Below are 27,812 nucleotides of genomic sequence, written 5' to 3' on the forward strand. Positions count from 1 at the left end.
TAGCGATACAACACGGATCACCGCCAAACGCTTAGCAAATCTAGACCAACAAGCAAACTGGAGTCTTTTTGGGGGTTTAAACGTGTTCTCGGTCGGAATCGGGTTTGATCTTGGATTGTCGCGATGATGGCACGGTCCCACCGTGATCAATTTTTGATAGTCGGAGCGGCCCTGGCCCTGGGTTTGTTGCTCCTCACGTTGCGGATTTCTCGGCGACCGACTCATGATGGAATGGCAATATTCAAAGGAAATCCACCACCAGTTCCAGAATATGATGCACAAAGGCCCAAGCCGAAGGGACTATACGACTCCGGTATGAGCTACCCGCCAGCTCTCTCCTCGACCTCTATGGGCATACCAGCAGCCACCAGCCCCTCAACCACATCGTCACCGCATTGGGATCCAGCCTGGGATGATAAGAAACTATGGCCCAACTGGTCTAAGCCCTCTTCGACGCCCATGCTGAAGAAATTCGGCTCTCCTGGCAAATCGCATTTCACACGCGGAGGTCCATAAAACATGCGCTCGATGTCAAACTTCGAAAACGACCCGCGCTTTGATTCGTGGCAAATTTCATATCCGATGAAAACTGGTTCTCGATACAGTTCTTGCATATCCCAAGCCAGGGCAGCGAATAACTTTGGTCCTTTGTCGTATTGGACTAGGATGAATCGAAAAAGATGATATCACAATTGATATTGTCAAAGCTACTCATTCCCTCCGGCCGGCACACTTCACCACTTCGGGATGCTGACCGCAGTGATGTTTCATGTCGAAGGGATAGATATCCACTTATATTTCTCGAGCACTCGGATTAGCCCGATGGGAGAAGGTAAAGACCGAATCCAGACCCTGGCTGAGCTGCGTCGCAGGGCACTCGGGCCACTCGAAAGTCAAAGCAGTATCGTGTCCAACGAATGGTCTCGTGGGCGTATATTTACCAGAACCGGTCATCAGTTTTATCGATGAGATTGTATTGGAACTACTATCTCCGCATGTCATCCACCATGCGCATATGACTTGCACTTTTGATTGGATCATGAATGTCTCGGTTCATTGGTCGGGGATACGCTAATTGACATCCTGTATGACACCTCATGGGCCAATAGCTAGGATCTTTAAGAGTGGAGAATTTCATGTAGGTGAATCCACGTTGCTGGTCAAAGATCCATACTGGCATGGCCACAGGAAGTTCCCGGTTATGCCAGCTGTCAACCTTAGTTAGCTGAATGAAGAGGCCATGAATACGAGAGAGTTGCAAGGTTATATGCATGGCCATGTCAATGTGTAAAGATCTCTGTTGGCTGCGCGAAGACTGTTAGTTGGTAGGTGACAGATATCGCCTACAGATGGTTGACTGTCATTGAATCTTTGATCAGCCGGAGTTGGCTTGAGCCGACATGATCGGTCGTTACGTTGATAGATAGACATATAGGCAGGCATGCTCTGCGCTCTGAATGTTGTGGATCCTCATAATCCATCTGTCATTCGTTCTGCATCGAAATAACTGCCGATGTCGAACAGTCTCTTCTTACATAACAGGAAATCGGTTTGCTTCAACTATCTAGTGTTGCAGGTATAGAGAAGGGGATAAGTATACAACCTCTGAGACTACTATTCAATGACTGCGCAGAACAAACACCATATATTTGTTTCTTCCCGATCTGCTATGGCACATGGATACTTTGAACCCCGGACTGCCGAAACAAGACCCTGAGAACCATGCGGCGGCGCGACTGAGTCACACGATTGGCGTCGCAACGCCAAAAGATTTATCCCGCTTGGCACCCGGTCGATCTATTAGCGCCCAGCTCGGCTCCTACTCCAGGCTTTCACTGTCGATCATAAAAAATTAACCGCACAAGAACGTCAGATGTTCTTAAGTTCGGCATGTTATCTACCGATGGAACACCTTTTTTTTTTTTTCTTCACCGGAACTGGATCCTGCAATATGCAGGATCCCTTCACGGAGATGAAGGGCTACGGAGCGCTGATATCGCCGGGTATGTGTTGCCCCTGAAAGCGCCGATTTTCGCCCGCCGGTTCTTCCCATGAAAAAACCCTGGGCCTCGACGACCTTCAGTGGGGCAGATGCTCCTGCTAAGCGTGCCGCATCTCTGAGCGGCAATTGGTACTGTGAACCCTTGTGGTCCCACTGGCTGTGGCCATCACGGTCCTTGGAATTATCTATCGATAGAGACTCGGAGAATATCAACCGAGCTGATAAGGCTGGCCGGTCCAGCCAAGGCCGTGTTTTCCCTGGTCTGAATGGCGATTTCCCGTCATTCACGGCTTTTCCGAGCCGCCTTAGCTTATTCCTGGCGGAAACCTGCCACCCCTTAGGGAGTGGGTATTGGCGCCATAGAATGCATCTTTTAGAAGGTTACTGTCACCATGAAACCCTACGGAGGATGCTGGTGCTCTTGCAGGGCTAGGGCAAAATGAATTGATCGTCCTGTGCTCAAAAAACAGACAGAAAAAGTCTGGCGATCCACATTATTAACTTCGATGACTGGGATGATGTGATAGTACCCGCTCCGATGGAAAACAAGATCTGCTGCGGGAACCCGTCCACACCGGTTTCTGGATAAAGCTGTTTCTAAGAATGGTCTGGCCAGGAAATACTTTGATGTTGCAAAATTTCACCGTCAATGATCTACTTGTCCAACGTGGGTCCGACGGGCTAGCCAGACAAAAGTGTCTCTGATGAGAGCCTGACCTTGGAACAGGGAGAGTAGGATCTGGCATCATCAAAAATAGCAATAGCAAGCCCACAACAACTGCCATTCACTTGAAGTAAAGCAAAAATATTCTCAGAGTTTTCTTGACGTCATCCTGAAAGTGCTGCCAGCAATCCACGATTGTAAGACACAAACGAGAATACCATGACAACCTCGACAACCAACATCTACGCATGAATCAACCCTCAAGGGATAAAGGGTATTATGAAACAATCCTGTTTGTTCCGATCATCACTAGGAGCAAATCCGATGGCGAGCTGGACGCGCAATGCCATCGGGCAGAGAAGCCGGGACGTGGTCGGGATTCCGGTGGAGCGGGAATGCCCGAGCCCACATGTAAAGACATCCCGACCTGGACCCCCCGTGGCCGACGGGCAAGCCGAGATGAGGCCCTGCACCCAAAGTGGGCAGTGCATTGCATGGTGGCATTTCCAGGAGCTTGGGCTGGCCTCTCGTTCACACCACCCACCAATCTCTTTGGACGCCGGGGAGGAGTTGGAACCGGGCGAAACGCCACCTTCAGGGCGGCCCCATGCGACAAGCGCTCCGGGATCCATACACGGCCCAAGACCTTATCTCTCGGGGCTCTTTGTTCCAGCTGGGCATGGATCCTGGAAGCAGAAGCACTCACGTCAGAGCTGGCAAATTTGTCAAATCTCATCCATGGAAACAGCTTCGATTCTGGCCTGGCCGGTGAGCAGTTTGACACTTTGGGAGTGGAGACCTGAGCGGATCGACGCCGCAAAGGCCCTTCCCGCCATTACCACACCAGCTTAAGAGAGAAAACGGGTGAATGAGGGTAGCGGGTAGCTCCGAAGGTGAGCCGGAAAGTGGAGAGCTTGGGCTATAGGACACACGCCCAGCAGCATCTTGGAAAGCAGCCCAACAACAGCATTACATTAACCCGGGGAGGGGAAGCAAGCTGTATCAGAGAACGAGTGCGCACATTCAGTCCCCATAGCTCCCACCCAACTTCGCAATTAGGACCTCAAGGCCAGCAACGGTGAGCGGGCATGGTGATTGCTATAAGCAATACGCTTCGGCCACCAAATGATCTATAACTCGGGAAGCTGACAATCATCGGGTGACACAGCTCGTTATGGGTGGACTAGCTTGTCAACTGCAGCTGAATGCTCGCTCGGTTGTTCGCACTTCATTCCGAAGTACCCCTGGCGCTTTGTGGCACCATCGCCTATGATCAGCACGGGCCTAGAATCGGCGGATGAAAGGCACTCTGCTTCATGCAGCACTTGATGGGCTGCACGAACGCATGTCGCTGGGTGGGGGTACCTGTTTCAAATCGAACCGACACCAACGAGGTCGTGCTATCCGTGCAGGTGGGACTTGCATATTCCCGCAAGCAGTGTGGGGGAAAAAGTGTAGGCGATTGATCTGTCGCAGAAAAAGCTCCTACCTGAAGGCCAAAGTGATAAGGTCGTGTAACCTGTACTCCGTGCTGGATGTTCTGCAGCGGATCGCCAGCAAACGGGGTTAATCGAGACCAATGCGGGAAGGGCGATCCCGAGGGATGGCGTGATGGAGTGTGGAAGTCACTAGTCCGTGAGGGATAAACGAAGGCCCCGGTCATCGGGAGAGAGAGAGTAGACGGGAGGGAAGAATGTTTTGATGCCGGGAGACATCGCCCCAGGCCATAATGGAGAGATCTAACCCAGCATCGGGAATTCCCTTTCTCCAGAAAACCGCCTGGAAGTGTCTGCTCTGCTGGGTTGGCTTGGATATAGATCGTATAGATCGGAACTTCCGTTCCAAAGGTCAATGTGGGTGGAAAACGGGATCCCAGATCCAAATAAACCAAACCCAAAAATAGAAATAAAAGGACTAGGAGTTGCAAGGGATGTAAAACAAAGAGATGACCAGCAGTCCAGAGTCTAGAGAAGCATGCTACATCCAAGTGCCGTGGGCCTCGTCTTCATATGATCCCATCCGGCTGACGTAAAAACTCATCGTGCCAGATCGACGTCAACGGGCAACCCCTCTGATTTCCCCCATTTGGCCTTGACTCATCTCCTCTTATTTCTATTCTCCTTCTCCCATCCTCTCACCTCGTTTCTCATTTTGCTGCTCATCGGAGACACTTCACACGGACTCTGGCCCTATTTCCCCCCCCCCCCCCCCACCAGCCCACTCCTCTTATCTCGGGCCATTCCACCAGCTTAGTCAACCGCCTCGCAGCATCTCCGTTCCTATCGCCACCCAAAAATTCACCACCGAAAACGGCACACTCCACAGCTTGGTGGGACCCGTTTGGTCGGACCGGATTGCGATTCTGGACATGTTCCGGTAGATCAGCGATAGAGGAAAAAACGCAAAAAACGACTGTGTCATACCTTACCCGGTGGTTTATTTTTTTTCGCCTCGACATTTTTCCTCGTCTTCCCCATCTCTTCGACTCTCACACGACCTCGCTCGCTTCCCTGGGCACTATACGTTCCTTCATTCTATTCTTCTCGGCGGCCCCGTCGCAGCTGTGGGCAAACTTCACAGATGGCTCTCAGCTTCTTCAGTGGCGCGGGAAGCGCAAGCAACGCCAAGTACTTTGACATTCGGTGAGTGGGGGGAATGCGGCGACTTCATGCGGCTTTTACGAACCTCATGTCTAACATACCTCAGATTGAACGACGACTATATCGTGTTCCGTGGCGACGAACACGGGGCAGCCAGCGCCCATTTGAAGGGTACCTTGGTGCTCTGCTTGTCCGAGCCTCTCACTATCAAACATATCCGATTACAACTGACTGGCATGTCGCGTGTGTGGTATGTGCTGCCCGTCCCGTCCCTGGGCAAGAGACGCAGAAGGGGGAAAGCAAAACTAACAAAATTGGTACCTGCAGCTGGCACCTGCCTTCTAGCTCCACCGCCGGCGGCCGCAAATCATGGAGAGAACGAGTGTTCTACGACAAGACGTGGAGATTTCGGGATCCGGGCAAAGGCAAGACAGAAATTTTGCCAGCAGGCAATTATGAATACCCATTCGATGTGGTGCTTGAAGGCTCAATGCCAGAGAGCGTGGAGGGGTTGTCGGAGACTTGGGTCATGTACCGTTTCAAAGCCGAGATCGGGCGCAAGTACGCCAAGGATATTGTTGCACGGAAGCCCTTGCGCATCATCCGAACTTTAGATCCCAGCGCTCTGGAACTGTCCCACGCCATGGTAAGTTTCACGATCGACAGGCCGACTTGCAGGGCGAGGTAAACATGCTAACAACTTACGGCAGTCGGTCGACAACATTTGGCCGAACAAGATTGAATACTCTATCAGCACCCCGACCAAGGCTGTCATTTTCGGCACGTCAATTCGGGTGGATTTCAAGTTGATCCCTTTGCTAAAGGGGTTGCGCATCGGCCAGATTACGTCACAGTTAATTGAAAGCCACGACTTGACCCTCAACCCGGAAGATCCCGATTCAATACGCAATACCTACAAAATTACCCGTACGATCTTGACCGACGAGCATGAGTTACCAGAGGACGATGTCGAAATTATCGACGAGGCCGCCGAGGGATACCAATCGACCCGCTACTTGGATATGCCGCAAACTTTGGCACGGTGCTTGCAGGATACAGACACCAAGGGCATCAAAATCCGCCACAAGTTGAAGTTCCGTATTCAGCTCCACAACCCGGATGGTCACATCAGTGAGGTAAGTTCCAGTTGGCGATCGCAACGAAGAGTTGACATCAGGCCGGAACTAATTGCGATTCTCTAGCTTCGTGCAACACTGCCCGTCTCCATCTTCATTTCCCCCAATATTCCTATTGATGACAACAACAACCTGCTCAGCCAAACTCCCGTTGCAACTCGCCGAGCAGCGGATGATTTCGCAAACCAGGCTCCTCCCCTCTACACCGAGCACCAATTCGACCAGCTGTACAGCGAAGTGGACCCCAATGGGTACCGAACCCCAGGACCTGGTAGTGGAGGACCGGGAACGCCGTTTGGCGCGCTTAGCCGCAACATTTCGGCAGAGAACCTCGCCTCAATGAATGCCCTCACGAATACCGACATCTCCGCATCCGCTCTGCATAGCCGTCTGACCAACCTAAGTGCCAACCGATTTGGGCAGCCGTCCCCAAGCGACCCTCACCACGATTCCCCGACTGAGAGTCACCCCAACTCACGACAGCTCAATGTTCATTTTGACTACTTTGGTCCCTCTTCCGGTTCCAACTCACACAGTCCTGCCAGCCCTGAGCTGTCCCGGAGAGCCTCTGACGAAGTCGAGCATGAGCCGATCCCGTCTGGGATGGCCACGCCCTTCCACCCACAGTACGCTGAGGTCGAGACTCTCAGCCGGGTACCCAGTTACTCTACTGCGGTGCGCGCTGCTGTTGGCCCTTGTGACTCGAACCTTCCTGACTACAATGCGGTGATGGCGAGCTCGCTGCCCACCCCACCAGTCCTTCAGTCTCCGCAGCAGGCCTATTTGCGTAGCGGTCGCAGCAGCGGGTTCTCTACCCCCTTGGAGGTTAATCGTCCCGGACAATTCCACTCGAGCGGCAACAATGCTGACGACGTGGAACGCAGGCTTCGCTTGGCACAAGCCCGCGCTAGAGCGTGACGGTCGCCATGAGGTGCTTTTCAAACGAACGCCTTCACCTTTTCTTCATTATTCATACCTTGCCCTGTCCTTCCTCCTCTCCAATCTCAAAAGTCCCACCGAAGCCAGTGCTGGTCACTGGCCTCACCATCCGTTGCCATTCACTTCTTCGATCCTTCATGGACCCTGTACTCCAGGCATCGCCCACACAAGGGAGCGGTGCACCAGGGTCCAGGTAACGGATGTCCTCCTCCACATCGTCTTACGAATAGAAGTCGACTCCTCTTGTTTTCTTTTCTCGGCGTTCGGCAATCATAGACGGGATGGGGATATCTCATAGACATGATCATTTGCTTATTCTGTTGTTTTTTATCTTTCTCTTATGGGAACACGAACTAGCTAGACAGGAGAACCAGCCTCCTACAGCATGAGCCATGGATTGTCGTTTTGTCTCGCATGTACTTTAATTCCCCGGTGTCTTCTGGGTCTTATTTTCTATCGAATCATATTTATGATCTTTTCTCCCTCGAATCATCTCCCATCTCTGTACAGTGTCGAGCACGGTCCATGAATGCACGGAATTAGGCGATCTGGCAAATCCATTAGCGATCTCTCGCTGGTCTCGTTTGCTGCGTCCGGTCAATAGCATTGTAGTATAGAATGCAACGCGATCCGCATTCGAAGCCGGGTGGCTCCACCTGCTGTGGCGTCGAGCCCCAACAACTCGGTACGCGGAGCTAGCGCGGAGAGCTACGTATACTTCTGGACAGCTAAGTCACAAACTGATTATCCAGTCGAGTGTCAAGTCAATGTCTTCAGCGAACTCGAAAAATCGAGGATGTGCAGTGTGACCCAATTACCAGTTCCTGGCGAGTGGTGAAAGGTTGGGACGCCACAGCTGCAGGCCATGACCTCATCGGCGTTTTCCCACCATCGATCGGCACAGGGCGAGGAATGCCCATCCCACCTTCTCCCACCGTGCCCTCCTCCCTACACCTCGACTCCCACGACCCACTCGCCCGCCGTTCCCTCTTACAAGAGGACGCTTGGTCTACGACTAGTCCGCTCGCAGAATAGCGCTCGCTCGGCGATCCAAGTTTTTGCACTCAAGCCACAGGTCCTACAAACTCCATCCAAGAGCCCGAGGCCGATCTCAATCCCACTTTCATTCTCTTTATTCTTCCTTAGGTCTGGTGACGGTGTGAATGAGGCCATATCCTCGACTAACTTGACCGCCCATCACTCTTGTGCACCCCTGTCTACAAATCCGAACGTCCCTCTCCCCTCCTTTTCCGGGCTTCCGCTTCCCCGCCGCTCGTCGCCATGTCGACCCCAGTGAGCCCATCGGATATCAAGCTCCCGCAGCGGTCGGTGACTGTCAGCAGCAGTATGACCCGCCGGACGTCTATGAGTGACGATGAGGCTATTCCTCAGACCGATAGCAGCGAGGTATGTGCGCAGGAACAACTGGAGGGAGAATCCCAGGCTCGCGGACACCTGGCAATGCGGAGCCCCGCAGTGGACAACGAAGGGAACTGACAATTTGTCCCGAACAGACTACCAACCTACTGATGGAGCGACTCCGAGCATGGAAGCACATGTGTGGTTACCTCGAGGACTATGTGTCGACGACTGCTAAGGTGGCCAAGTCTCAGTCAAAGGACCATGAGAAGATCTTGAAGGTCAGTGTCTACTTAGAGTTCTGTCAATGTATTAGTACTGACTATTCTCTCCCATAATGTAGACCGTTAGTGATCCTTTGAAGGAGAGCCATCATTTCAGCTCTAGCGCTGGCGGTATTGCTGGCTTGGTCGAGAACATGCGGAACAACTCTCAGGTACGAACTAGCATCCTACAATCGAAATGTTCAATCTAACGAATAGCTGTGTGATATAGGGGTTGGTGAACATGTATCTGGAGACCGAGCAGAACTTGAAGGGCAGTGTCCTTCCGATACTAGAACGACTTCACAAGGAAATCAAAAATAAATCCAAAGAACTTCAATCGGGAGCGGCCAAAGGAGCTAAAGCTGTGGAGAAGGCCCGCAATTTGACACAGAAGCATATCGAGCTTCTGGGCCACCACTCGGCATCATACGACGCTGTGGCGGGAAACAAAATCGATCCGCCGCATGATCCTTATGTCCTCAAGCGTGGCATCAATCACCGATTGAACAAGCAAGTCACTGAAGAGAACAACCACCGTAATGATGTGTTGGCCGTGCAGAACTCCTTCCAGCAATTCGAAGCCCATGTGTTGCAGACTGTCCAAATGGCCCTGGACCAATTCTTCCAGCTTATGGGAAGTCAGCTGGATCGTCAACGCGCCATGTTCGCCGATATCCTGGGCACGGCGCAGCGCATCCCACCCGAGTTTGAGTGGATGAACTTCTGCGTGCAAAATGACGCTACTCTGGTCAACCCAGATTCCCCTCCACGCTCATTTGCAAGCATCACCTTCCCCAACATGGACCACCGTTCGACCCAGCCGCTGATCGAAGGCTCCTTGGAGCGCCGTTCACGGGCCGTCATCAAGGGATACAGCACTGGCTACTACGTCGTGACACCCGCCCGCTACCTGCACGAGTTCAAGGACACCGATGATTTCCGTCGCGACCCAACCCCCGATCTCTCTTTGTACCTCCCCGACTGCACTGTCGGCGCCATTGACGGTGTCAAGTTCAATGTCAAGGGCAAAGATGTGTCCAACGGCAAGGTTGGCAACGCCTTCCACGCCACTACCGAACTGAGCTTCAAGGCGCACACCTCCAGCCATGCCGAGAAGTGGTGGGGCGTCATCAAGGATTGCACTCGTGGTCCTACGCTCACTACGGCGACCGCCACCTCGCCCGCGGCCACATCGCCCACAAGCCCGGCACCCGTCAGCCCTGCCGACAGCACATCGCAGGCCCAGCCTCCCACCTATGCCGAGAAGGAGAAGGGCAAGGAGAATGTCTCTCCGTCTGCGTCTGCAGCAACCTCCCCCGCTGTGGAGAAGAGCCAGGCTGCCGCCTCTGCCCCCAGTCCGACACAGGGTCTAAGCCGGACCGCCAGCACAGCGAGCCACTTCCACATGTCCCCCGGTGGTACAGCCGTGCAGGAGAAGTCGTAGTGTGTGTTCTATCTGTGATCCATACGTCCCCATTGATCATTTTTTCGTTTCTTGATACTCTGGGGGAGGTTTTATCACATACGCAGGGGATTCCCCAGGTGCGTAATTCTTGGTTCTTGAGACGCTGCTTTTTCTTTCGATATGTTTTCTATACGCTGCTCATGAGATACATCTGAGCTTGCCTGGCCAGTGTGGTGCTTCTTCCATGGGCCGCCCTTTTCGCAGGCAGTTGTTGGACATGCCCTGTTTCTGCTTCTTATATATTTGGTTAATATCTCGCAAATACTCTGAAATCCAGGAGCTATCTATATTCCAGTTACAGCTACGAGTAATGCAATGCGTCGATGAGGTGATTATCTAAGTCCAACATGGGGATTTTCTACAGCTGGAAGCGGATTCCCATATAGACTAAGCTGATACATCATGCCTATAAGTAAAGGTTCTAGCACGGATCAGGTCTCCGTACGCTCACGAGGGAAGTCATCGGGTATAAAAGTGGCAAAAGGGATGAGTCACATCGTCCGTTTGTAGATCCATCATCACATATGTATTTAATACACTCAAGGTCTTTTGTTGCCTAATCATAAGCAAAGAAAATCCAACATACCACCCCCGCAGGAGAAGCCAACGCTGCCAAATGAACACGGGTCGCTAGTAAAAACGTAAAAATGTGGCATCTCGGCGATCAAAAATCCTCCGGGCTCTCTAAGTCATTCAGCTTCTGGCCCAGGAACCGGCCTAGCGCGGCACACTTCGATTCCAGCGCAAGGAGCACGGAGGGCGAAGCAGACAGGTTTAAGCTGGCTAGTCGCGCCAGGTCGGCGCTCCGGTCGATCTCATGCTGGGCGTCGAGGTTCCCGTTCTGGGGAAGCGGGTTGGGAGAGGGAGGAGCTGCTGTTGGTGTGCGGTGGCCGTCGCCCTGTGACTCATCTGATGTGGCACCGTTGCCTGTTATTAGGTCCCCCACACCATCCACGCCGAGGTGGGAGGGATCGGCGCCGTTTGTTGCATCCGTGTTGGGTTTGGACGGGCCTACTGCGGCCAAGAGGACTTTGTCGGCAATGCGGGTAACGACGGCGACGGAGTCATCCAGCTCGAAGACGATCGAGCCGACGTCGCCTAACGACATCGACTGCGCCGTCACGTAGGACGATGGGTGACTGGCAGGGTTCACGCCTGTAAGGTTTCCACTCGAGGCGTTTTTCGCGTAGCATGTGTACGCAGCGCCGTATGTCGCGCTCAGGTTGCGGAGCTGGCGCGATGAAAGGGATGAGGCGTAGGCGAACACGGCGCCGTTGGTTGCAAACACACTGTAAGTAACAAAGAATTGGTTAGCTCTTGCCCCGCAGATGAGCACCCACGGCATCTGATCATACATCATTGTGGTGATCTCCGGCGGGGAGAGGTTATCCTCGAGCAAGTCACCCAGAGCCTCCGAGTCCAGCATCTTGATATCTGGTAGACCTGGAATCATATTGTCGGTGACGACGGTGATGTCGACCGGGGGGTTGCTTCCACCTGGGTCTCAGACACGTTCTTCGCGGGCAAACAGTGCGCCTCGACAACCCAATCCTTAGGCGGTGTCCACGAGCAGTCCTCGGGGAAAAAGAAGCAATTGTCGCTGTAGTCCTCGTCGTCGTGATCGTATTCGATGGGCTCGTCGGAGCAGTCGAGCAGGTTCTGGGCGTACTGGGTGCGGCAGCGGGCCCAGTAGGGGAGGAACGGGGCGTCGGAGTGGGTCGCGGGATCGTACTTCGTGGAGAAGTACTCGGAGGAGACTGGGAGCAGTTCAAATTCAGCCATCTTTAGACCCATGGCCAGAGAGCAACACCGGTGGCAGAGAACCGGTGGCGCCTTTTTCCTTCCAAGAAAATTTGAGTAGCAGCAGGCAGGAGGGCAGTGTTTTCATATCGGGCTTAGGGATTCAAAGGGAGAATGATTGGGGGCAAGCAGACTATGCAGAGCCTCGAAATCCGTGTATGTCAGCAAGTAAGGACTGTTGAGCCCAGGCCAGGTGACAAGTCACGATAATTCCATCCACGCCCGGTGGCACACGAGCATATTCTCGGAGCAGAAGGGAGTGCTTTATAAGGCCTGTGCTTCTGGTGGGCAGGGTAGGACCACTGTAATCAGACGACCGCCGCCGCGAGGCTCCGCGGTTGAAGCGCCACGACCATCTTGCAAGAAAAGGAAAAACGTGTACAAAAGGGCCATGGTGGTTGGTGGAGCAAGAGATGGGGCAATACAAAAGGATTGGGAAGCAGGACGCGTGAGCGCGAACAGTGCTAAGCGCGGGTGTGCAGGAAATGGGAGCAAAGAAAAAGAAAAGGGCCCTAGGCCCCCATCCAAGCTGCCAGCGAACGTCAGACACAGCGCCTTCGGGGCAAATGGCGAGGCACTGGGGCACTTGGATCGGAGGCGTAGGCCAATGACAGGGAATGATCAGCCGGTAGTGCGGGGGAGTTGCAGGGACTGTGGAGGGGGTCAAGAAGCGAGAAAAACGGCAGACGAACCTGGCCTGTGCGAAGAGCAAACTGATTGGATGGGAGGGGAGCTGGAGAACCGGCGGAGAAGGGTGATTGAATCCAAGTGCAAGGGTATAGAGGGAGGGGAGAAGAAGTAAGGAGGAAAAGAAAGCGGGAGGGGTGAAGTTGGAGGTTGACGGGTGTTCCCGTGGGGTCCGCAATTAATACGCCCTCGGAACAGCTGCAAGCACTACGTGGACAGTCCAGTGATCGAGAGGATTGATTCTTATTGATTATCATCACCGAACCCAATATTTCCCTCAGTACACACGTCCTCTGCCCTCCTGGTTTGGCTGGGTAGAAAACCGAAGCAAACTAATATATTCTGATGTATGTATTCATATAATGCACACATGCGAGGACTGCCCAGCTGACACCACATAGATCTATTAAATGCGCGCCATATACTAGGTCACTTTTAGCCCCCGTCCTATCTAGATTGCCTAGGTTGGAAAAAGTTCAGAGCTACATTACTAGAAAAAGTGAGTCATAGATGGATGCCTCAGATATGCCTAGTGTGGTGGGGAAATGGCCTACAATGGGTCATCTCTGGTTGAAGGATATATTTCACGGTACAGAGTCAAGACAGATATACGTAGCTTCACATTTTCCGATTGAGAAATATCATTTCTACACTCTTTCACTCAATCATCTGTTTCTCCTTTGGGAGGCCTTCCTCCATTGTGAAGGGTAGAAAAGTGGGGTCGGTAAATACTTTTGAACTGATATGTACCTGTAGAGCGGAGCCGACGCGGAAATCGTCAGCCGATTTACAAATCATGCGAGGGATAATCCTAGCACTGTTGAGGATTCGTTGAAGGAAAGACGATAGTTCACGATAAATTATTCGGGCCTGTGGCTACAATATACCGGTTCAGTACGGATGATGACGGGCTGAGGAAGGCTCATGACACATAATATGGCCTGATAGCAGAATTCTTCACGGATAATGTATGTACCGCAAACTAGGTGGCGCTGGCCTTAAGCCGGGGGGTGTGACACCCAACAGTTACCGGCCAACCTGCCTTTCATTGGCGCAAGGAGGAGTTCGTTTGAGAAGGACTTAGTTGAGGAGACGCTAGACGGCGGGACTACGATCAAGACGATCAGGCACTGGATTTTTGAGGGCAGCTCTAGTAAGTTCAGAGTTATGCAACAAGGGCTATGCATGGTTTAGAAATATCATATGAACTGGGTAAATTGCGGGACATGAGTACATCTGCTTCAACGGTTGGAAGTGTTTTGTAGAATGATCCAGTAGACCTGTAAGATATTTCGGAGCTTAAATCAAATTAATCTTCAAACTGAGAAAAGAATTGCAAAGAGTTCTATTACGACACCTCCTTCATCAACTCAGATTGGCTAGGGAAATTTAAAAATGAGACTAGACAAGTCGATTATAAAGAGATAAGATATCCTCATAACACATGGTAATGGTATAAAGACTCAAACTGATAGCAGAATAACGATTGATTTTGAGATTTAGCAGGTGTTGGAATATCTGCGGCGTGGCGTGGTCAACTTTGTCGAGCAGAAATGGGCTCATTCATTAGTGACATGAAATTGGCATAAATCCTGGATATCGCCAATCCTCTTCCTCCTATTCAATGCACCGTTGATACGCGCCCTCAAGGTGAAAGGGCGTCACCAAAAGAGAAGCCTCTAAGTAGATATAGGACGGTAGTAGTCTGGGAATCCTACCATGAAAACATAAAAGTCCCGGGAGGGTTATGGAACAGGCAACTATCTGGGCAAGGCGCCACGCCACCAATAAACGAAATCATCTATTTTATGAACCTACGGGAAGCCCAGGAAGAGGAATCTAATACTAATGACACAGAGCCTAGCGCTTTCGACATATCAACCGCCTTCCTATTAAGGACATCCCTAGATACCACTGCCTATACTGACGATATATAGTAATAAATAATTATAGTTCGACTAATTAGTTAAAGTAAAAATTTTCGCAATCTAGCTCCACGAATACCTTGATCTTAATATACGTATATAGGCAGAAGCTACTTGCTAAGGCTAATAGGAGCTTAGAGGCTCTGTATAGTAATCGTTCAGCGGGTAGATCTTAGCTTCCTACACTCCTGAATAGAATAGAATTTTCAGTGCCACAAGTATGCTTACTAGATGATTTACGGTAGCGTCATCCAGAAACTGGGAAGACGGATTAATTCCATTCAGTTAATTTCAATTTTTGGCACTCATTCCCCCCAAATCTTTGGCTAAGGCTTCTGAGAATTGGAGCCCAGCTGTCCACCTAATGACTTGATTAATCCAACCAATCACTCATAATTCCGCAATGATGAAATTTAGAATGGTCAAAGTATTCGAGTACCCTCGTTCTCCTAGCCTTGCAACCGGGTAGACTGCCATCAGAGAAATCAACCACCACCCTCATCTCGACATTGTAAATTCAGCATGACAGCTTCTACGCTCCCCTCTTCTTGATCTCAGACGACCGAGTTCTACGAACTCGAACACCGAGCCGTGTTCTCAAAGCTCTGGCTGATTGTCTCGCACAAGTCACAATTCGGCCTGCCAGGTCAGTACGCCCGCTATGAAGTTGTGGGGTATCCCTTTCTTATATCATCAGCGACCGTCAAGACAACATAAATGCTTTTCTCAACGTCTGCCATCATAGAGCATTTCTCACTGTCCGTGGGGAAAGCGGCATGAGGAAAGCGGCAAGACAAAAATACTAGCCTGAAAGTATCACGGTGTGTCATTGCTGACTAGGGTAGGGTGGAGCTATGGCTCAAAGGGAAACATCGCCAAGGCACCTCGGTTTGACACGGTGATGGAGGGTCAGTTCAAAAAGGAGGAGCTCTCACTGTAAAAGGTTCATCTTCATATCGATCAGCTCGGGTTCGTCTGGGTCAATCTAGATTCATCCGAGAAACCCAGTGTTAAGTGCGAAGAGCAATTCGAGAACATTGACACTAAAGCAAGAATCACTGAGGTCTACAATATGGATGACTACGAATTTGATCATACTTGGTCTCTTGATGGTTGTAACTTCAAATGGAAGACACTGGTTGAGAATTATAATGAGGTAAGCTCAAGCGGGTGAGGTTGGACTTCGAGGAAAATACTGACCGGCGCCCTTGAGAGCGTTATCATTGTTCTACGGCGCACCCAGGAATTGCGCCTCACATTCAGAAGGATATCAAATTTGATGTTGATCCAAAACTATGCTACATTCGTCACCTTGGTGAAGATATGGAAGTCGGCAATATTGTTGCTAGCCCAACATACATGTTCCCCAACTCCTCCGTCACCATGTCACGGCATTTTGTCGCCGTGTATGTGAGGCAGTCAAGATTAACAGAGCGACTACTTCGACATGGTAGATGCATTGAACAGCCTTCAACCGTTACTACCAATAAAACTTGGGATTGTTTTGGCTTTAGCTAGTAATGCAATTAAGAACTTAATGATGCACCAAACGAATAGTGCTTCTCCGAAGCTGGTTATGATTTCTTGTCAATCTGGAAGGTGGTATGTTACGATTATTCGTGCCCTTTGGCATATGAATGTAAAGAGTAAATTAGGAAGAAGCTATTTGATCTCAAAATATATAGCAGGCGTCCTAGAGATACGGATATACTCGCTTTTCCGCATCTCGGTGAAGTCATCCGGGTCCCACCAGTCGGAGTTTCCCCTCACGCGCTGACAAACCCTCTCTTCTCAAAATCGCCGAGCGTGAAGCGTCATGTTCGCTCGAATTTCCCGTTGTTTCCCCCGGGTCCTCAAACCATTCCCTAACTCTGGTGAGATCAGGCCAGCCCCCTTTGCCTTTGAACCAATCGCTAACGAAGCCAAACCCTGCTAGCCAGCCGATCCTTCACCATGGCCACCGATACCTCTAGCTATAAGCTTAACCGTTCGTACCCCGCCCGACCGAAGCCCCTACCCCTCGCTCTGCATACCATTGAAAACCAGAAGACAATACGAATGGACTGAGAGGCCTGAGCTAGACATGGATGCTGATAATTATATCGGTCAATAGACACGATGATGCGGGTCAAGGACCCTAAGCGATCATTAGAATTCTATCAGTTCCTGGGCCTCAGTTTGGTCAACAAGCTGGACTTCCCTGAGTGGAAATTCTGCAACTATTTTCTCGCATACAACGGCCCTGCTTCGCTCCAGGGTGGTGACCGCCACTGGACTGATCGCAATGCTGTGCTCGAGCTCACCCACAATTATGGCACGGAGGACGACCCCAATTACAGCGTTGTCAACGGCAACACCGAACCCTACCGCGGATTCGGACACATCGCCATCTCGGTCGACAATATCGAGGCGGCCTGCAAGCGCATCGAGGATGCGGGCTATCCCTTCCAAAAGAAACTGACCGAGGGTCGCATGCGACACATTGCCTTTGCCAAGGATCCCGATGGGTACTGGGTTGAAATCATTCGTCGTGCCGACGAGGATCTGTCGACCACCACCGACCCGGGGTCCTATCGCCTGAACCACACCATGCTGCGCGTCAAGGACGCCGAGGCCAGTTTGAAATTTTATCAGGAATCCATGGGCATGACCCTGGTGCGCACCATTGAGAACCCGGATAACAAGTTTAACCTGTACTTTCTGGGATATCCCGCTTCAAACCCCAAGATCCAGGAAGGCGCGAAGAATGGCGTGGCAGAATGGGAAGGGCTGCTGGAGCTGACCTGGAATTACGGCACGGAGAAGGAGGAGGGTCCAGTCTATCACAACGGTAACACTGAGCCGCAAGGATTCGGACATATCTGTAAGTTTCACTGTACCACCTTCGAAGTCTCATCTCCAGTTTCACTCACACCTAATCCGCTTGACAGGCATTTCGGTGGATAACCTCCAGGCGGCCTGCGACCGCTTCGACTCCCTCAAGGTCAACTTCAAGAAGCGCCTTACTGACGGCCGAATGAACTACCTGGCTTTCGTCTTGGATCCCGATGGATACTGGATCGAGGTGGTGCAGAATGAGGCCCTCAAGCGCATTTCCAACGTTTAAGGGAACGAAGAATTGTGGGATGTTGTAGAAAGACCTTTATCAGAAAAAAAACTCTACATATGCAGACGCTTTCCCAGAATCCAGGTCCTTTGTATAGATCACACCTTCATCAGCACGTATAAATCATCCGTGTCGAGGCATGGATCATGGCTTACCTGATTTCCATGTCGTGAACTACGTGGTGCATCCTTGAATTCACTATTCTTTGATTACCCTCTCCCTTGTCCCATTCTTCATTCGAATCGGACTCCAACCAGACTCCAGCAAGCCTATGGGGCCCAGCTTATTGTCCATCTTCTTATAGGTGGGAGCGGTGGATCCTCTTCCCCCGCCCCCCAGACAAACATTTTGCGCCGGCCTAAATCTGCACTTCTCGTCCCCGGATTGATCGTACAGACTTCATGGACATCTAGCATCCAAGGGAATATGGCTGCGATCGGTTCCACCGACGTGGGTTGACCTGACACGCTGCCCAGCGTGACTTTGCTGCTTGCGATCTGACCTCCGCACAATTGGAGCGCCACCCCCACAGCAGAACCAGCACCCGGATTTCGTGAGATTCCACACTAGGAACCCTGAAAAAACCGACGTCTCCTGGCGCTTCTCTCTTCTGCCACCATCATGTCACCTGAGCCGGAGAAGCCCAAGAAGGCCCCGAGAAAACACGTCACGACGGCTTGTGTGCCGTGTCGTGAAAGCAAGATCAGGGTATGTATCCTGCCTCTCCCCCACGCCCAGAGATCGGCGGGAGCATCTAATTCGGCCCGGTCTACCTTCAGTGTGACGGATCGACCCCCCATTGTCAAAATTGTCAGCGGAAGGGTAAGGATTGTAAATACCAACATGGCGACGATAAGCGGAAGTAAGTACTCTCTCTTGGTCAGCTTTCGTTGCGCGAGCCGAAGCGATCGTTTTCTCGGGCCGTAACGCGGGCGGCACTTGGTCGTCCTCGGGATCTCGCCGATGAAAATTCGAAGCCCTTGTGATAGCCGGCTAATGCCAGTTTCAGGGTATCGCTTCGAGCAGCAACAGAGCTGTTCTCGGCACGTATCGATCAGCTTATCCAGTTTATCCATTGTCAAGGATTGGAGCCCCCACCGATGAAGCCCGATGATGAGGCGGGGATGAATCGGGTGCTAGATACCCTCCAGATTCCTCGTGGATTTGCCAGAAATACAAGCCCCTTGGATGAGAACCAGAAGCAGAAAGTAGGCATCATGAACACCGGAGCGGTAGTTACACCTCCTGTTCAGAGCCCGCCCACAATTACCCCCCCGGCTCAGTCGCAGCAGACAGCCGAGACACCGACACGTCCAGAAGTCTCACCTTCTCACAGCATGATTCCCAACCAGCAATTACCCTCGGCCGTGGAACCTTGGAATCCATTTGGGATGGTGCGGGGTGTTCCCGAAAACCAGAACTTTGTACACTGGGGGTTTACTCTTCCCACCGCGGAAAGCCTTGATAACCTCTACGCCAATATCAATGGTGGGCCCGGACTGCCACTGAACACGGGATTGAGCCCAGATAGCTTCCAGCTTGGGATGGATATGGCGCAGCAGCCCGGTGTGCTGCTCAGTCAAATTTCCAATAACCAGGACCACGAATCTGAGTCCGGCGAGGAAAACGAAGCTGAGAGTGATGTCATTGAGCAGCTGTCTCACAGAATTGGAACCCTGAAGATTGCTGGAGATGGCCATTTGCGATTCTATGGTGCCACATCAAATTTGAACCTAGTCGATGTGTCAGCAACACAGCAACGACAGCGTCCAGATGCACGCACTGTGCGCCATGATGGACAGGATATCCTGAATCATCTCCGTGTCGGTCAAGCTGTGGACCAGGCTCTGGAGGACCACCTCGTGGAGCTCTACTTTACGTGGCAAAACCCCAGCATTTATGTTGTGGACAAAGACATGTATATGACTGCCCGTGCTAAATGGCGGAACGAGTTCGATGATACTCCCTTCTACTCCGAGGTTCTCACCAATGCCATGTGCGCGATTGGAAGTGCTTTCGAGGCCCGATATCATCCAACGTTCATAACCTTTCCCAAATCGCTTGCCGAATTCTTTGCAGATCGAGCCAAAGCGCTACTGGAGATTGAGCTAGATTCCCCGTGCGTGGCAACAGTCCAGGCACTTGTACTTATGAGCTGCCACGAGGGTGCTTCGAACCGTGACGCTCGGGGTTGGCTATATAGTGGGATGTCCATGCGGCTTGCTTTCGACCTGGGTCTGCATTTGGACATGACGTCGTATGTCAAGCAGGGTGATATTAGCTCACATGAAGCGGATGTTCGACGGGCGGCGTTCTGGGGTAGCTATGTTGCAGACCATTTCTGGGGCTTCTATCTGGGCCGTCCGTTCCGCATGAATGCTGGAGATGTCAGTGTTCCTAAACCCGCTTCCACGCTCGGGGTGGAGAAAGAAGGGATTTGGCATCCGTATGGACTCCAGTCCGCCCCGAAGCTGTTGGAGAGTGGACTCAAGAATCCTACTGAACTCATTTGTCGACAATTCGTTGTTTTATGGGAGATGATTTCTCCCGTGGGCCACATATTGTACGGCTGTTCTGATATTTCTCGACATGACTTGCAAAGACTGTGCTTCCAGGTGACCGAAGACCTATTCGCCTGGAAAGCGAACTTGCCTTCAGCGCTGGAAATCGACTTGAACGATGACACGACGCCACGACTACCACATTTACTCATTCTGCACATGCAATATCATCAGATTATCATTTTCTTCCACCGACCATGGGTGTCCAAGAGCTATATCCAACCACGCAGTCCTCGTCAAGGACCTGGATATCTCCACGCACGACGGATGTGCGTCGAGTCTGCAACTGCGGTTGCACGTCTCCTGTGTATATATGAGAAACACTTCACTTTCCGTCGCATGAACAATCAGGTTGTCGCGATCATCTTCAGCGCGGCACTCATGCTACTCTTTGTTACAGTCTCCAGTTCTCCACTGATGCCGACTAAAGCTGGTGAGAGCATCGCCACGCATCCACGTAATGCTGAGATGGTCGCATATTTGAATCTTTGCTTCCGCGCACTTGATGAACTTGGCCAGTCCTTTGAAAACGCTAAGCGCACACGCGACTACCTTGTGACCCTACAGCGACGCTGGCAAGCACATATGCGGCGCGCCGGGCCGGGCGCTAAACGGCAAATTAGTAGCGCGAACCTGTCGACTCTTTCCTCGCAGCAACCCGCTACATCCTTGCAGGCAAACCGTACTACCCAGGGACCCGATGCTTCTCGGAAGAAGTCTCGCCTCGTCGAGCCTGGTACAATATCCTCTCGTCCACGGCACAACTCTTCGAACTCAGTTGATACTCAGCTCCCTTCCAACCATGCCCAATCCTACCAAGGCTCTACACCTATTCAACCTCAACTTTCACACAGGAAGCCCTCACAGTCATATCAGCTTCAGCCCCAGTCCTTTCCCAATCAACCTGGCGATCTTAACTGGATCCGCGACTCAGACCTGAATCTCCTTTCGAACGGCCACGTCAACGGAAGTGGGGATAATCCCTTAAATTCACTTCCAGTATCACATTTCAGCAATGATACAAATATGTTGCCAGATTTGGGAGATATCGAAGGGTGGTGGAGTCCAACTGGGAATTCATGACTTGATGGGACCTCTCTATAGTTCTCGATGTCATCTAGACAACGAGGGAGTACATGTATTTTTGACAGACGAATCATGAATATACCAGCTTCTTTCATTGGCGCAATATCGTAGTCTACAAATATGGGTTGCACAACCTTAAATTATCGGGTCAGCTCTCAGCTGTGTTATTAATTTCATAGAAACATGTAGTTAAGACACTGTTCTTAGAGAATCATAGGGATTTAAGTGTCCTCTTCCAAGGATTTGACAGTCAACCAGAAGCAAATGTAGTATCTGAGGTGACAAAGTAACTAACTAGTTAGTTATGGTATTTGATCTTATGTAATCTTATCATGTTGCAATTTTAAAGAAAAGATTCGAGTTACCTTATGATACATTTAGAGAGATACTAGGGGACACGGTATCTCAAACATACAGCCTCTTGTCCAATAAACGCATCGACAACAGAAGTGAAGTTTCCAACAGTGAGCTTTCACATTTCTCTCGAGTTTAGCGTTTCTACTAAGATACAGCCCTAGGTAAACTTGATTTAATTTCAGAGCAAACCACGCGTTCACAGGAGCTGGAAGTCATTCGCAATGGTATCTAACGCCCCCCAATCAGGTGGTCAAGGTATGACTGGATTTACAGGGAAGGGGATTGTGGTGACGACAGCATTTCTGGTTGTATGTCAGATTCTGGTTGATCTGTTGCGTCTTTTTGTCCGAAAACCAAAATATCATTCGGTCTCGGTGAGCTCACTGAATCATAGTACTGGCTGCGATAATGATTGGCATTTTATTCTGTCCTCTTATTTGTCAATAGAGGCATGATTACTAGTATGGAGCGATCTATCATCTATTGTATTTAAAATAAACACATTTCTGGGCTAGAGAATTCGCGAATCATACGCTGGGACTCTCACGGGGTCTTGAGATGTGTTTACTTCGCCAGTCTACTCATCTTGTAATGATCCATCAAAGATACGCCCAATCCAGCAACATATTTCCTCGTCTGGGTACTGGGTGACTCGACAGAGAGTCGCTCTTCTTTCGCCAAATCCTTTTTCACGACCCCAAAAGCAGGCTCGACGCATCATAGAAACCATTTCTTCGCCTTGTTTGGCTAGGACAGTGGAGATGCTCTCACTCTCTTTGGACACAACGGAAGATTCTGATGAAGGTTCTACACCACGCGACAATCTACCAATGTAGTCACTCACAAAGACTTGTGTCCATGGTAGGGTGATCTGTAGGCGACCAATCTCTTGACCTGGCCGGGACCTGCTGCCGCCACTGAGGCCGTAGTCAAGTCCGTAAGGAGGCCAGCGAGAGATGGCTTTCCGACGGCGAACACTATTAGAAGATTCTTTTCCCTCGGATTCAGCAGCTGGGTACATGTCCTGCTCCCATACTGAACTATCCGGGGCACATTGATGTTCCAGAGAGCCGTCTATCCTGGCATCCTTGAGAACAGGAACTGGATCATCCGGACCAGTGAGATACTTGGGGAATGCTTGAGGCACATCACGGCCAGCAGAGCGAAGGAAGAGGATAGGCGAAGCAAATGAATCGAAATATCGCTCAGGAGAGGCAAAGAACCGCTCCCGAGCCTCTAGGAGGGGAACAAGGTCCGGAGGGGCCCTCATTGGAGAGATTTTCTTCTTAGATATCCGCCGTCTTTTTATTTTAGATGGGAGTAAGCCACGGTCGTTTGCATTGTCGATACCCCTGTCTTTGCCGAGCCCTTTGGAGATACAGTACTCGTCTAACCCAGGCCAGTCACAGATAGGTTCAAGAGCCGCGACGGCATGAACTGATTGTGGCTCTGTCAGTGCTAGCATCAGAGCCAGGGACCCGCCGATATGGGAGCCAAAAACCCCTATCCGAGCGGGTCGAAGATTCGCCTGAATCCAGTCGAATCCTGCGAGCGTGTCGTGCACTGGCGTTGGATACCTGTAGATTCTTTCTCTAGAATACCCGGCGGAATCGCATTGTTCTAATTCTGGCTTGGCATCTGAGGTATCTGGGATGGCACTTCCCTCCGAAACTGAAACTCCTTGATGGGTGCCCAGCCGGTAGTTTACAGTGACTACCGTGGCCGAAGTCGCAGTCGCCAAGGCATGTTGGGGCGTTTGGGCCATGTACTCCTCGGTTTGTTGCTTCCAAATCAGAAGCTCTCTGGCCTGGGCATCAGAGCACACCTTTTTCTCGGACACACCTGATAGTATTCCCTGAAACAATGGCCCCGAAGGAAGAAAGAGAATCACATTTAAATTGTTGGAACCAACTTGATTGTCAAGCAACAGGTTTGCTCTAGGTGGGTGTGTCACTCTGCCATTGGATCAGCATCGAAACTTCAATGAAGCGAAGGTATTTGGATTTTTACTTCAATGATATCAAACCGTTATTTCCAACAGGCAGCGAGATAGTCTCATCAACACAGCCGGGCGCCGTCGATAGAAAGCGCGCCTGGAGGGATAGAACAGAGGCAAATCCGTTTTTTCGGGATCTATATATCACCAAGGGATAATATTTGTTTATTAGCGGCCGCATAGCGCCATCGGGAGGTGATGGTTGTTCTGGACAGTTGCCGATTGATTGAGGCTGGATCCATGGATGAGACCAGGGTTGCTCCCGCGTCGATTTTGTCGGCCCCTTGCCGTTTGGGGATGTTCCGCCCGCCGCTCTTTGACTACAAGGATGATACGTACACTTGCCGCGGCGAATTCCGCTTTCCCTGTATGGTTGTAACGATGTAGTGCAAGGCAAAAAGTGGCAAAGTCGAGAAATTGAGAGCTCCGAGAAACATATATTTTTTAGTATATTCTCAAAAAAAAGTCCCAGTCTACTCCTGCGCTATAGTAATACATAAACATGATCTATGCTGACTTAAAGCATGCAAGACCTGCATAATTACTTCAATGTTAACCTAAATATGACTGCTCCAAAAGCTTTTCTCAAGTGTCGCCGAAGCCGCAGGATCATCTCGATCAAGAGCAGCCTCTGTGTCGTCGTCTGGCAGGGGGTGCATCACCTGCAAGCTGAGCTTGGGATCTTTAGAATAAACTCGAAGCCCAACAACACACACCGCATTCCAGGGGTCGTCTGCAGGCCCCTCCAGGTCGGAAAATGGTCTCTGGTTCTTATGATCAGCCTCATCAGGGGGCATGTCTAGGTCACTATCGAATTCGAACCCGTCCAGCAACTCCAGATCACTGATGTCCAGAGCCCCCGTAGCCAGGCGAGTATTCAGACTCGGACGTGGGGACTCAGTCCGTCGATAGGTAGAGCCGGTTGTAGAGCTGCTGGAGTTTCTGGCGTGGATTCCATTGAACTGAATGGTTGGGACCTGGCCATTGGCTGTGGGTTTTCGGTCACTCGTATCACTAGAGAGGCTGCAAACCTCGGTGGGTGATTGGGTTGCTTTGCTGTCATTCAATATCTGCATGGAAACGGGACTACGCTCAGGGCTTCGCTCGTAAACTCTGCCATTGGGCATTTTTCCTTGCCGGTGGACAGCCTGGCGCTGCTGTCGAGCAGCCAGCTTGCGCTCTCGAATCCATTCTTTCTGCAACCTGCATTTAGTCTCGTCCCGTAGCTTCTTCCGTTCAGCGGCCTTGCGTCTTTCCTGCTCGCATCTTTCCTGCTCTGTCTCTGCAATGAGACCCTTGGCATGTGCTAAATCGTATGAAAGCCCGACCTGAACAAGCTTCTCACGCCTGGTTGCTGCCAGGCGGCGAACGGTCTCCTCAGTCGACTCCTTGTCTTCGCGGAAAGCGGTGATTTTCATCAAGACGTGATAACGGCCCGGGTCGAGGTCGATCTCAGCATTCACGGACCGACTCATGAAGTGGCTGCTGTGGCTGCGCACCATATAGTCTTCTTCGCCCTCTTTCTGGACTCGGAACTTGAGCACAAATTTGTACTCGCCAACCAGACCTTTGAAATAGCGGTGATCAAGCTGGAGCTGTTAGCGGGAGAATTCATCACTGAGCGATCATAGTGTACAAACCTGTGATAAAATAATGACAGTCGGGCCAGGCTTGGTAACATTCATAATAAACTTGGCACTGTGGTAATCGGCAGACCAGGGCACATTCAAGGTCGTCCACTGTTGGGTAATGGTCCATTCATTGCCAAACAGACGAGTCCGGTCGAAATGTTGGTAGTTCTTTAATAGGTCATCGTAGGAAATCCAGAAGAACTGCCTAGGTTAGAAACGAGGCCGAGAAGATATAGATTAGCTTCACGTACCCCGTCGTCGCCGAACTTGTGACCCAGCAGCTCCATCCACTCTACCGTCCACTCCTTCGACCCGTCACCCCAGGCACCCCGCCATTCTCTCTTACCCCAGGGGTTTCTGAATGCTGTTAGTCCACCTAGCTGCCTAAAAAACGTTGAAGTCTGACATACCTCAATCGAAGCAGACGTTTTCCCTTGACTTCCCGAGCTTCCATGATTGAGTAAGAGTGGTTCTCCGAGATGCCCTTTCGGTCTCGAACCGGGGCCTTGAGATCTAACCAGTTGGAGAAGAGACCAGTGCCACAGCCAAACAAGAATTCCTCGTTGACTTTCATGAGCTCGTCCTTCCAGAAGCGATCCTTGTCTAAGATATTGCTAGACAGCACCTCGGATGTGACACCGCCCGTCAGATCTTCAATGGCTTCGCCAACAAACCCCCCCTCAATGGCAGAATAGTCGCCGTGAGCTTTGGCAAACGCCTTTTCCAGTAATGGAAGCCACGTCTCGTTGGGATCCACGCATTGTGCAAAGTACAGTGCTCGCGATCCGGTCTGCCATACGCGGCGGTACTCTTCTTCGGTGTCATTGCGATTGATATCGTCCCAAGTCATGCGCTCCTCGACCGACTCATCATAATTAGCGGCACGGAGGTACAATTTATCATCTACAATGCACTGCTGCCATTCACCATCTGAGATCCCAAATCAGTCTTTGGATAATAGGCCAAATTGCAATGAGTTGAACCTACCGCGATAGAACACGAAGCCATAGATGCCGACCTTTTCATCACGGGCGACACAGATCTTTTCGATGAGGCCGGCCTTGTTTCCCATCGTACAGAGTGCTGCCATCAGCCAGCAATCGCCATCATAGCCTTGGCGCACATCTGAGGCCGTTGGTCCGTTCACATAAAATTGAGGATTCTCGAATATTTCCTTCATTCCTCGTTAGTTGGTGGCTCGCATGCTTTAGTGATGTCGCACAGCATACCGTTACTCTCTTAACGCCGCGAGGTTTCATGAAGTCATTGACCTTGTCTAACTCGTCCAGATAATGTCTTCGGTTGGACTTGAGATCCAACTCGATATCAAAGTGTGGATCGGTATACTTTTGGTTTACTCGTCGGCACTCCTTGACAATGCGATCCACAGATGTCTGACACTCGTGCCGTGCCTGCTCGTATGACTTGACGGCCTCATGTCCCTGAATCACTCCGTTGGGGACCCTCTTGGCTCGCGTGCGCGCATAGGGGTTATCTGGCAGCACTGTATACACCTTGCCAGGATACTTGGTGTTAAACTGCTCCCAAAATTGCTTCACTGACTCCTGCGGAGGTTGGCACCGAGCACGAGGTGGCGGCCTACTGTTAGAGCGAGACGACGGCGGGGGCGCCGACCCGCCACAAACCATGTCGTCGTCGAATTCCATCACGGATAGTTACCCAGCAAGACCTTATTGGGAAGACAGAAAAAAAATGCGCAGTCGTCAAGCGGGGGCAGCTTCGCTTTTTGGTTTCTCTTCTGGTTATATTCGCACTGACCACATGCAGTAGCGACGATCGCATCGAAAGGGAAAAAAGACGAGCGTGCGTTCGGGGTTAAATAAGACGACAATACTCTAGCTATAATTCGCATCTGCGCCAATGATGTCCCATTCCGCCCACTGCACGGCCTCGCTGCCACGGCCAGCCCCGGCGCCGCCGAGCCCTTTTCGCCCAGTTTACACCCCCATCGTCAGCTGTCTCCAGTTTCGCAGTTTCGCAGTTTCAGGACTCCGTACCCAGTACTCTAGGGTGTTCGTCATAAGGCTGCAGAAGCATGCGTTAGTTTCGCTGGTGGATAGCGAAAGAATTGGCCCGTCGACCTGGCCCAAAATTGTTTACGGCCCCCAACTACTCTTCAGCTCACAACAAAAACGGCCCCCGAGAACCCGATCCATACCCCATAATATATAATAATCCAAAAAAAGGGGGCCGAAGCAGCTTGTTTCCTGC

At 51.2% G+C, this 27,812-nt stretch overlaps 10 protein-coding genes across 10 annotated transcripts; 7 read left to right on the forward strand and 3 right to left on the reverse strand.

The window, feature by feature from the left end:
* Nucleotides 1–123: 123 nt before the first annotated feature.
* On the forward strand, nucleotides 124–516 carry N7462_010662 (uncharacterized protein; the record flags this gene model as incomplete). Its single annotated transcript, XM_057082376.1, has 1 exon — nucleotides 124–516. The coding sequence occupies one exon, from the start codon at nucleotides 124–126 to the stop codon at nucleotides 514–516; it is 393 nt and encodes a 130-aa protein (XP_056929416.1).
* Nucleotides 517–2,914: 2,398 nt separating this feature from the next.
* On the forward strand, nucleotides 2,915–3,469 carry N7462_010663 (uncharacterized protein; the record flags this gene model as incomplete). Its single annotated transcript, XM_057082377.1, has 1 exon — nucleotides 2,915–3,469. The coding sequence occupies one exon, from the start codon at nucleotides 2,915–2,917 to the stop codon at nucleotides 3,467–3,469; it is 555 nt and encodes a 184-aa protein (XP_056929417.1).
* A 1,777-nt stretch (nucleotides 3,470–5,246) lies between these two features.
* On the forward strand, nucleotides 5,247–7,320 carry N7462_010664 (arrestin family protein; the record flags this gene model as incomplete). Its single annotated transcript, XM_057082378.1, has 5 exons — nucleotides 5,247–5,308; nucleotides 5,373–5,516; nucleotides 5,594–5,912; nucleotides 5,977–6,402; nucleotides 6,469–7,320. 5 exons carry the CDS (start codon nucleotides 5,247–5,249, stop codon nucleotides 7,318–7,320), a joined length of 1,803 nt encoding a protein of 600 aa, XP_056929418.1.
* Nucleotides 7,321–8,622: 1,302 nt separating this feature from the next.
* On the forward strand, nucleotides 8,623–10,410 carry N7462_010665 (PH domain protein; the record flags this gene model as incomplete). Its single annotated transcript, XM_057082379.1, has 4 exons — nucleotides 8,623–8,748; nucleotides 8,856–8,981; nucleotides 9,044–9,136; nucleotides 9,196–10,410. The coding sequence occupies 4 exons, from the start codon at nucleotides 8,623–8,625 to the stop codon at nucleotides 10,408–10,410; spliced, it is 1,560 nt and encodes a 519-aa protein (XP_056929419.1).
* Nucleotides 10,411–11,095: 685 nt separating this feature from the next.
* N7462_010666 (uncharacterized protein) lies at nucleotides 11,096–12,225 on the reverse strand (the record flags this gene model as incomplete). The annotated part of the gene is made up of 2 exons (XM_057082380.1): nucleotides 11,096–11,928; nucleotides 11,961–12,225. The coding sequence occupies 2 exons, from the start codon at nucleotides 12,223–12,225 to the stop codon at nucleotides 11,096–11,098; spliced, it is 1,098 nt and encodes a 365-aa protein (XP_056929420.1).
* A 3,335-nt stretch (nucleotides 12,226–15,560) lies between these two features.
* N7462_010667 (Rieske iron-sulfur domain-containing protein) lies at nucleotides 15,561–16,361 on the forward strand (the record flags this gene model as incomplete). Its single annotated transcript, XM_057082381.1, has 4 exons — nucleotides 15,561–15,601; nucleotides 15,684–15,741; nucleotides 15,787–15,999; nucleotides 16,059–16,361. 4 exons carry the CDS (start codon nucleotides 15,561–15,563, stop codon nucleotides 16,359–16,361), a joined length of 615 nt encoding a protein of 204 aa, XP_056929421.1.
* A 435-nt stretch (nucleotides 16,362–16,796) lies between these two features.
* Nucleotides 16,797–17,949, forward strand: N7462_010668 (lactoylglutathione lyase GLO1; the record flags this gene model as incomplete). Its single annotated transcript, XM_057082382.1, has 3 exons — nucleotides 16,797–16,830; nucleotides 16,957–17,706; nucleotides 17,774–17,949. The coding sequence occupies 3 exons, from the start codon at nucleotides 16,797–16,799 to the stop codon at nucleotides 17,947–17,949; spliced, it is 960 nt and encodes a 319-aa protein (XP_056929422.1).
* Nucleotides 17,950–18,570: 621 nt separating this feature from the next.
* N7462_010669 (transcription factor domain-containing protein) lies at nucleotides 18,571–21,593 on the forward strand (the record flags this gene model as incomplete). Its single annotated transcript, XM_057082383.1, has 2 exons — nucleotides 18,571–18,771; nucleotides 18,939–21,593. The coding sequence occupies 2 exons, from the start codon at nucleotides 18,571–18,573 to the stop codon at nucleotides 21,591–21,593; spliced, it is 2,856 nt and encodes a 951-aa protein (XP_056929423.1).
* Nucleotides 21,594–22,530: 937 nt separating this feature from the next.
* N7462_010670 (uncharacterized protein) lies at nucleotides 22,531–24,130 on the reverse strand (the record flags this gene model as incomplete). Its single annotated transcript, XM_057082384.1, has 2 exons — nucleotides 22,531–23,908; nucleotides 23,964–24,130. The coding sequence occupies 2 exons, from the start codon at nucleotides 24,128–24,130 to the stop codon at nucleotides 22,531–22,533; spliced, it is 1,545 nt and encodes a 514-aa protein (XP_056929424.1).
* A 376-nt stretch (nucleotides 24,131–24,506) lies between these two features.
* Nucleotides 24,507–27,247, reverse strand: N7462_010671 (uncharacterized protein; the record flags this gene model as incomplete). Its single annotated transcript, XM_057082385.1, has 6 exons — nucleotides 24,507–25,538; nucleotides 25,590–25,781; nucleotides 25,832–25,937; nucleotides 25,991–26,510; nucleotides 26,568–26,754; nucleotides 26,810–27,247. The coding sequence occupies 6 exons, from the start codon at nucleotides 27,245–27,247 to the stop codon at nucleotides 24,507–24,509; spliced, it is 2,475 nt and encodes an 824-aa protein (XP_056929425.1).
* Nucleotides 27,248–27,812: the final 565 nt, after the last annotated feature.

The sequence above is a fragment of the Penicillium macrosclerotiorum genome (assembly GCF_028827735.1).
Source record: "Penicillium macrosclerotiorum strain IBT 26536 chromosome Unknown utg000010l_segment0_segment0, whole genome shotgun sequence".
Lineage (NCBI taxonomy): Eukaryota > Fungi > Ascomycota > Eurotiomycetes > Eurotiales > Aspergillaceae > Penicillium > Penicillium macrosclerotiorum.